Source organism: Octodon degus, unplaced genomic scaffold (genome assembly GCF_000260255.1).
Source record: "Octodon degus isolate 3935 unplaced genomic scaffold, OctDeg1.0 scaffold00003, whole genome shotgun sequence".
In the NCBI taxonomy this organism is placed as follows: domain Eukaryota; kingdom Metazoa; phylum Chordata; class Mammalia; order Rodentia; family Octodontidae; genus Octodon; species Octodon degus.
Genome location: NW_004524579.1, coordinates 27866304 through 27875611, shown reverse-complemented (window position 1 = coordinate 27875611; position 9308 = coordinate 27866304). Strand labels below are relative to the sequence as shown.

Sequence of the window (9308 nt, the reverse complement as noted above, 5' to 3'; positions counted from 1 at the left end):
CAGTGAGATCCTGTAACAAATAAATAAATAGAATACATAAATTATTTTTAAAAAAGAGCTGGGGATATAACTTTCAGTTCAAAGGCCTAGGGTTCAATCCTCAGTACTACAGACACATCCACACAGACAACGCTTTCTACAAGTCATACACTGTATTTGTCCAAGTGGTATGCATACTTTAACTTATGCAACCCTCACAATGATGCTATGTAATAACAAAGTTATTATCCTTGTTTTATAGGTGACAGAACTGAGAACACTGAAGAAAGTTAAGTAACCTGCCCCAGGTCACACAGCTAGTGAATGATGGACCAGAAATCCTAGCCTGGTCATCTAGCTCTACTGTATTCCAAATTCCTATGTCTGCTGACTTTGGATAAGTTATTTAGCTTCTCTGTGCATCAGTTTCCTTGTTTGTAAAATAAGTATACTGTCAACCTCCCCAGCTGAGGGAAGGAAAATGGGATGGCATAGAAAGCCCTGCTTTTCTGTATTAATCTGGGAGCCAGTGTTCTCCCAAGAAAGACGATTCACAATCAGACATGTCTATGTATTCACCCATATATTTATGTGGGGAGAGCTTGAGGAGATTTATCTTAAGGAATTACAGAGGCTAACAAGTGGGAAGCAAACCTGCGGGCTGGGTCAGCGCCTGGAGACCCTGGAAGAGCTGACATTAGGGTTTAAGCAGGGAGGCCGTCTGCTGGCAGGATTCTTTCCTGCTTGGGGGGAAGTCATTCCCATGTTCTTTGCAGGCCTTCAACTTGTTGGAAAGGCCCCAACTATATCAGAGAGACCAATCTGCTTGGCTGGAAGTCCACTGACCTAAATGTTAATTTCATCCAAAACAAAACAAAACAACAACAACAACAAAAACACTCTCCCAAAAATATCCAGAAAATATTTGATCAAATATCTGGGTGTCATGGCCTAGACAGATTAACACACCAAACTAACCACTATATCCTCTAGTCATACTTAGCTGGACCCCATTGTGAGGAGTCTCACCTTTGCTTTCTTCCCCCTTCTACAGCCTTTATACTGGGCTACCTTCCCAGCTCATTTAAAAAAATTATTATGTTGAGACAAGATCTCACTAACTTGCTAAATTGCCCAGGCTGAGCTCAAACTTGAGATTCTCCTTCCTCATCTTTGTAGAGAGCTGGGATAACAGGTGTGTCCAACCACGCCCAGCCTTGCGTGTCTTTTGCCATCTTCTAAGGGTTAGAGCTGAGACATAGCTTACCCCAGTTGTTGATACCTTTTTCTTTCACCTTGTCTCCTTCTCAGGTGGCCATCTCTCGGGCAGCTGCACAGTGAGAAGGAGCTCCCTCAGCCTTAGCACTCCAAAGCCCTCAGCTCTCTGCGGCAGAGTACCTTTGGGTAATGGGAAACAACTGCTTTCCAAGGTAATCCATCATGTGTGTGGCCTAGTTGCTCCAGGGGTAATAACCATGCTGACAGAATGAGCAGTGAGTCAGCTTGCAAATTTGTTGACAGCCTTAGTATTCATAAGCAGAACAAGATTTAATAAGAAAAGGAATCTCAGGTGTCAGAACTGCTCTGCCTCAGCTGGCATGCTTTTTATTACTATATTTTAATAATGGAGCATATGCTTAAAAGTATGTGGTCACACTGGACCAAATAAGGTCTTCATTGTAAATAACTGTGTTGTCTCAGCCTTGCTCTCAGCTTCCCCCAGAAAAACTCTCATATGATTTTTGAATTGCAGGAATTCCAAATATGTTTAACATGTTACTGTGTGGCACAGGGTTAACTCAGTAGGTTCTTGGTTGCTCAAATCTTGTACATTCCTAAGAAAGGCCTGTAGTTAGGGACACTGGTCCCTGGGAAATAACCTCTGAGCCCTTGCAGTATGTGGCCTGGTTAGAGCTCTTGTATACATCAGAGGCACTGAACTGTGCAGCATCAGCGTGAGCTCTGGGAAGAGAGGACCTGGAGGCCAAGTAGCTAAAGTAGTCACCTTGGCCCTGCATGACTGATTGATCACCCCATTAAAGTCCACCACGAACCCCAGCTCTTTCACCAAAGCTATAGACCCGCAAGCAGGACTGATCCAAGGTTCGATGCCAACACTTCTCAACAGTGGCTGAGGTTGATCCAGAGCTGGATGACTGTGACTATCAGCCTGACGGTGGATTTGGCACGTCTACATGTGGACATGGGTTGCTTAGAGGAGCGCCTATGCCATGCGCAGCCCTGTTTACGGAAGCTTTACCAGCAGCTTCCTGCCTGGGGGTCAATTTTTATTCTTGCAGCGAGGAAAGAAGGACTAGGGAAGCCTGAAAGGAGCCAAGGCAGGACCCGCATTGCCAGAACTAAGCAGGTGTCCTCTCCCTGGCTTCTAGATCTGCTTTATGTTGAATCCCACACTTGATACCTAAAGGTTGCTGTCGCTGATACAGGAGGCCCTCAGCTATTGGTGCAGGCCAGCCTAACTTCCTACATCTGGGTCCTGTGGCTATTTTGTAGCCACTGGAGCCTGCTCTGCAGTAGTACAGACCAGAGGTGCTGAGGAAGCTGTACCTCAGCACAGTCATCACCCCCAGGCCTGGTCGGAGGGAGGCCACTTGGAGGTATGTGTCCCATGCTGCCCCGGAGTCCCCTGCCCAATGCAGCTCCCACTGGCTGTGGTAGGAGCATGTACTCCCAGTCTTGCCCTGCTGGCCTTTGAGTATTTCCTGAGACTTCCCTTCCTACCCCCTGCACTTGAATCCTTAGCTTAGAGTTTGCTTCTGAAGGGAATCAAATTAAGCCAGCATGCCCTTCTCGTTTTTCTCCCTTACTACATAGATCAAGCCCTAGGCCAGGCAGAAACTGTCTGGGGGAGCAGAATGCCACTTCTCTTGTCAGCCTGGTACTTGGGGCTCTTACATGGCAAACGAGTAAATGGAGCGCATGGTCTTTGGTGGCCTGGCTCCCACATTCCGCCTCCATGCTCAGGATTGGTCTTGTTCCTCCATGTGTAGCCCCCGTGTTTGTGCACCAGTCAGGCTGAGTGACCTGAGTTTGATCCTGGAGAGAGAACTATAGCTTTGTTATTTTCTATGTGCTTTAGGTAAATTACTATCCTGCTCTGGATTGCAATCTACTCATCTACAAAATGAGGGAGTTGGATTAGATTACTCATAAATTCCCATCTGTTGTCCACACTGACAGGACTATTAGCTGGATGGGTAATTAGCTTGGTTAAACTTCCCTCAGGTTAGCTTTCCACAATCTTGAAGAGAAACTGCCATACAGGTGGGAAATGTCTATGTGGAGCATAATGGCTTAATTGAGAACATGGTGGGGCCTTTCCTTTGCTTGTTCTAACCATCCCAGCTGAAAGCCTGGCTTTAACCATGGCAAGGACCCCTGGCATAATGTCTCCTTAGCCAAAAGACAAGGGTGCCTGCCATCAGGGTAACTTCCCACCAGTGAATAAATGCATTTCTCTAAATAATGGTAAGTAAAAAATTCACACATGAGACCATGAAGTTTCTAGATGGGAATACCCATGGCAAGACAAGCCAAGGTAGGCTGTGTGCTTATTCAGAAAGATGTGGAAACCCCATAATATCTACACCAGGACTTAGCTAACATTTTCTAAAAGGGGGAAATTATCAAATGTCTCTGGTTCTGTGGTCCATGAGGTCTCCTCTGCACATGTGCAGCTTCTGTGGCATGGAAGCAGCCACAGAGCTGGGCCGAGATCGGGGTGTAGGTGAGCAAGGTACTCACACTGGGCATAGCATTTCAGGGTGGCAAAAATACCTCAGCACCAAGATTAATATTTTAACACAGTATGTGTTTCTAAATTTTAAAATATGAGTGAAAAAATCCTGGATGAATAAAGTATCAAAAATTTAAAGACAGGATCAGATAATACATAAATGAACAGATGTAGCTGTGTTCTGCTCCAAAGCTGTGGTATGGAGGCTGGTGCACTGACTTCAGTGTAACACACATAGAGTGTCCCTAGTACAATTGCAAGAGAAGTTATAGGCTTAAGCTCTGGTGGCTCTGTATAGTGATGGAAGTATACTTCTTCCAGGGGCCTTCTTTCCTCTTTGGTGCTAGTTGCTGCTTCAGCTTCTCAACTCTCCCAGCTCCATACTCTACTTCCTGTGTTCTAGTGACCCAGGTCTCAGATTAGGCCTAACAGTTTTTCCGATAGAAAACTTCAATAGTGCCTGGCCCTTGCCTTCTGTCTTCACTCACCTGTACTGACAGAGAGATTGTTTCATGGTCTCTTCTTATCCAAGGGGGATAAGACCCCTTTTTATACTGCCCCCTCAGGTAGATGCCTCAAACTATGGCCAGAGCCCAGTTCTATAAACAAGCACTGAGATCATCCAGTGGTTGATTTGGTAACCAAGAGACAACTAAGTGACCTATAGGTGGGTGCCACATACAAAATAGATAGATACACTGAACAAAGGGATGAACTGGTATTGTTGGTGGACTTTAGGACTTTTGGGGACAAAGTGGGACTATGAGATCTCATCATGCTATACAGGATGGTATGAAATGTAAAATTTAATGAATCATTTATTTCTGGAATTTTCTATTTTATATTTTTGGACTGAAGTTGACTGTGGGTGGCTACACCCTCAGAAATTACAACAGTGGATAAAGAGATCAGCTGACACTTGGGAGAGAATCTGGTAAGTGGCTTAATAGCCTGTTCATCTTGGCTCAGATGCATTGCAACTGTTGTGAGTTCTTTAACTGAGTGGTCTTTCGGGGAACTCAAAATCAACAGAAACAAAGATTTACAATTACCTATATTTGTTGAATAAAAATGAAGTGAGGACGACCATGTGGGCATAGATATTAGAGGATCTGCTTCAGATTGGTAAAATCTCAGCCATCTGTGGGATGGGGCTCAGATGGGTATCTTGGAAGGTTGGTTCTTCTAAATGTCATAATGTTGGCAACTTTTGTGACTAGATAGAAAGACCAGCCCTGGTTAGAAGGTTTGGAATTGGCTCCAGATTGGGGCTGGCGATGTAGTTATGGACATGAGGTATCACCAAGTGGCTCCAAAGTCACCTCCTGCTTACCAGTCTGTGTAGAGTCCTCTCTTCAACATTCCCCTCTCATTCCCATCTTTGGTCCCTCAAAACATTGGCCTTGTCTCCAGTGAATTAACCACTGTCCAAGATAGTCACGGGTAAGGTTTAAACAAATGCAAGAATACATTAATGAATCTATGTTCCAATAAAACTTTATTTGGCCCATCCTGATCAAGTTTAATAATGTTTAATAGAATTGTCTTTAAAAAAAATGAGTAGTTATAAGAATTTCTCTGTAAGGACAACTATACACGAACTTCTGGTCAAGGTCAGCAGCTTGTTCCTTTACCCAAAAAGTAAAGTCACACTCTGAGGACACAATGGCACATGAGGACTGGTATATATTTCCTTTTTTTTTTTTTCTTAAAGCAAAGCCTAAATTCTTCATATTTACATATTTTCATTTAAAAACAGGTCAATGTGATTACATTCTGTTTTTAAATATAAGCTCCTAACATGTAGCAGGTTTCAGTGTACAAATGATAACTTGCTGATTGAATTTAAGGTGCTGAGATGTGAGAGTAAACACAGTCCAAGACCCACACTGGGGGAATCTCCTCCCTACAGGCTGGCTAGACTTCCTTGGGTATCTTTGGGGTTTTGGGGAAAGTAAAGAGATGGACACCAATGGCAGAGTTCCAGGGACTGTGAGTGACTCCAACCCATGCTTCTGCAGAGGGGTGTGTACTCCAAGCTCGTGTTGTGTGTGTGGGGGGAACTTCAGTTGTTACCTGTCCTATCTTTCTGAGTTCCTTGCCCCAAGGTTGCTAGTTGACCAGTGCTTTTTCTTAGGGCCTGCTCTCAGCCAGTGCTAAATGGATGGCCCAAATCAAGGGCAGTATGCCTGAGGGGTGACAGGTCCCATGTGAAACCTTCCCTCCTGATGTGTTTGGTCTATGGCAGGCATCTCATTGTTTTCCTCCAAGTGAGCAATATGTACTGAGAACTTCCTGTGCCGGGGTGGGTTTGGAGAGGAGCTCTGTACGTGTGTGTGTGTGTGGGGGGGCAGGTGAATGCAAGAGATTAGGGTGGAGGGATTCGTCCTACGGCTGTCTTCAAACTCATCATGTACGACATCCACCGGGGAATGAGGACAGTGTCTCTGTGCGAGTCAGGAAAGTGCATGGGGCGCGCCAGAGGTGTGTGCACAGGCCTGGGAGAGTGGCCAACTTTCCCCAGGACCCTGCACTGCTCTGCTCTGAAACAAAGATTTCAGACCACACAGAGATGAGGCAAACATGGAGGAGGGGGTGGCAGATGAGAACATCTACATATTTGGGGAGCCAGTAAACATATGCCTGGGACTAGCAGAAACTGATTCAGTTTCCAGTTTAAGAATACAAGGAACATTGCTCTGAATTAAAGAGCTGGGTGGATCAGATGGTAATGGACAGGGCAGAAACATCTCGGACCAAGTTTTCTTGCCAAAAACCCCACAAAAACAAAAAACAAAGCCAGATGACCTAGCAGAGGAAGACATGATACTGGGGACAGACACTGGTCCAGGGGCTGGAGACTGGGATTCAAGGCTCACCCTGACACTGACTAAACAAGTCGATGAACCTCAATAAATCACCTTGCTTCTCTGGGCCTGAGTGTCCTTCCTCAGCTGTCAGGTGAGGCTGGTGAGCCAGATGGCTTCACAATCGTGTTTGCAATCTGCTCTGCACCTGACCACGCAGGCAGGGCTTGCAGACTGTCGTTAAGACTCGCTTTTTCCCATGCCCTGCCACTTATAAAACACACGGCCTCCTTTTTGCTGGGAAAGTGGTTACTCCCAGTCAGCTCCTGTTCAAAGTTGCTCCCAGAGATTAAAGGCTGGTAATTAAGGCAGTTTAAGAAATGGACATTCCTCTTGCTCCTCGGATCCTTCATGTGCTCTGCTAACCCCAAGGCTGCAGAGAGGGGCAGAAGGGGTGGTGATCCCCTCCGGCCAGGCAGGGCTTTCTGGGGTGGTTTCCTGCTAGGGACTACAAAGGCCCCCTCTGGCTTCACCACCTTTCTTTGGAGAAGGCCTCCGGTTGCACGAGGTCACCAGGGTGTTCTGTGATGCATGCGCCATTGAGGTCACCCAGTTTGTCCTCTGGCAGGTCCTCAGGCTTGGTGCAGAGTTTCAAAGCACGCGAGATAAACACATCCAAGTCAAACTGAGGGCTTGCACCCCCGTCAACCGGGGCCGCGCAGTCAGAGGGTGAGGGGGACAGGCGGCGCTCGGGGCCATCTCGGGGCGGGCTAGTGCTCTCGGGTCCGCCCTGTGTGCTCTTGACCCACTGGGCGATCTCCAGGAAAAGGCTGGCTGGCTCCTCCTCGGGTGCCACTGCGTCTGTCACTACGGCAGCCGTGGAAGGCGCACCCGCCGACTGCTTCCAATGTGACAGATCTAAGATGAGCTTGGGCTCCGAATAGTGGTGCGGCTTATTGTCACGCCACAGTAGCTTGTCCAGGTAGGACGGTGACCCCACCTTATAGTCACAGGAGCGCCCGTAGTCAGCCTCAAAGGCACGCTCCATGGATGAGTGTGACTGCTCCAGGAAGCGCTCAGAGCTGCTCTGCGAGTCCTTGCGAGGGTCCACCTGCACGTCCTCCATGAGAGGTGCCGAGCCCGCGCGCGGGTCGCGCTGTACCTCACTGGTGTCCTGGCACCGGTCAGGTCGCCACTCCAGGTCTGACGACAGACTCACTGGGTACCTGCAAGGAAATGAACAAGCAGTGATAGCGCCTTCCCTGCTGGCCCCCTCTAGCCTGCTTTCCTCTCTTCTGTCCCTCCTGCCGCTGTCTTCAGGATGACGGCACAGGTAAACATGCGTCTTAAAGGGCTCAGCTAGAGGGACTGTTCATCTTAACCCTTGTATTCTTTTGTATTCATTTCAGATCATACACGTATTACTGGAGCACTCACTGTGTGCACTCCCTGCTCTAGGCAGGACTGCAGTCTGCTATCAACGAAACACAAGCCCTGTCCTTGTAAGCTTTCTCATGGAAAGCATCCATGCATTGCTCACGTCTGCTCTCTGTGTACACACATGACCTGGGGATTCTTGTTAAAATGCAGAGTTGATTACGAGGTGGAGCCCAGCGTTCTGCATTTCTTTTTTTCTTTTTTTTGCGGAACCAGGGATTGAACTCAGACCCTTGTGCTTGCCAGGGTAGCACTTATTCTACTAAGCCTGCATTTCTAACAGGGTGGCGATGTTGTTGGTCCTTGGACCATACTTTTCCCCCATGTTGGAATCACATAAGGGGGGATTAAAAATGAATCAGCCGGTGTGCCTCGCTACACTCCCAACTCAATTCTGACTTGGTGGTTCAGCATGATTGTGAAACCTCCCCAGAGGGTTAGAGAACACCTGTCCCCCTGGTTCTGGGCTGGGCAGCACGGTGCATTGACACAGAGCAGGTGGGGCCTACAGAGAGATCAGAACCACCATCGGGAGACGTCAGAATTCCTTGGAGGGATGGGGAGATAGCTCGGTGGCCTAAGTGCTTCCTGGCAAGTGCAGGACCCAGGCTTGATCTCTCGAACTGTGTGTCAAGCTGGGCCCCAGAACCTCACGTACTGTGCTGGCCACCAAAACTGGGGGAAGGTAGTTTGGGAGGTGGGGTGTTGGGGCATGCCTGTAATCTCAGTACTGGGGAGGCTGAGATATCAGGACGACTATGAGTCTGAGCTGTGTAGTGACAAATTAGAAAAAAAAGAAGAAGTTGGAATTCTGTTCTCTGTGGAGTGCCCTGCAGCTGTGGAAAGAGAAGTCAGCCAAGAGCAAATGAAGGGCAGCCAGACAGGTGGGTGGGTGTCAGGTCTGGCTGAGCCCTTACTCTTGGTTCCAGGTACTCTGTGCAGAGTCAGGATGGGTGGGAGGGGAGCAAGCACAGAGGAGGCAGCAGTCCCTGCCCAGCTGCTGCCTGAGCAGGAGATCTGGTGCCCGCCCGCACAAATCAGTGACACAAACCAATGCCATACAGGGCTGGTTATGTAAAGGGGCAGGTCAGGCAGCTTCAGGCCACAGACTGGTTATAGAGGTGTAGAAAGAATTCCCTCCTCCTGGGCTGCCACTAGAGTAGGAATTGCCCCTAGAGCTCAGCACTGCCTCCTACCTCAAGTGATCTCAAAACTGCAGAGATTTCTAGGAGTATGAAGACCCAAGTTTGGCTGCTAGAGGCCAAGTGCTAAGCTTACATTAGCTGTAATCTGCCCAGCAACCTGTCACTACCACCTCTTATAGGTGA

The 9308-nt window shown here is 47.8% G+C and overlaps 1 protein-coding gene across 2 annotated transcripts in view; it reads right to left on the bottom strand.

The window, feature by feature from the left end:
• Window positions 1–5226: 5226 nt before the first annotated feature.
• Window positions 5227–9308, bottom strand: part of Mapk4 (mitogen-activated protein kinase 4) — a 155767-nt gene continuing 151685 nt past the window's right edge. For both annotated transcript variants that reach the window (XM_004623656.2, XM_023714957.1), the window contains exon 6: window positions 5227–7769. In XM_004623656.2, the coding sequence (XP_004623713.1) occupies window positions 7073–7769 (697 nt within the window). In that variant the 3' untranslated portion in view covers window positions 5227–7072. The remainder of the gene's footprint in view (window positions 7770–9308) is intronic.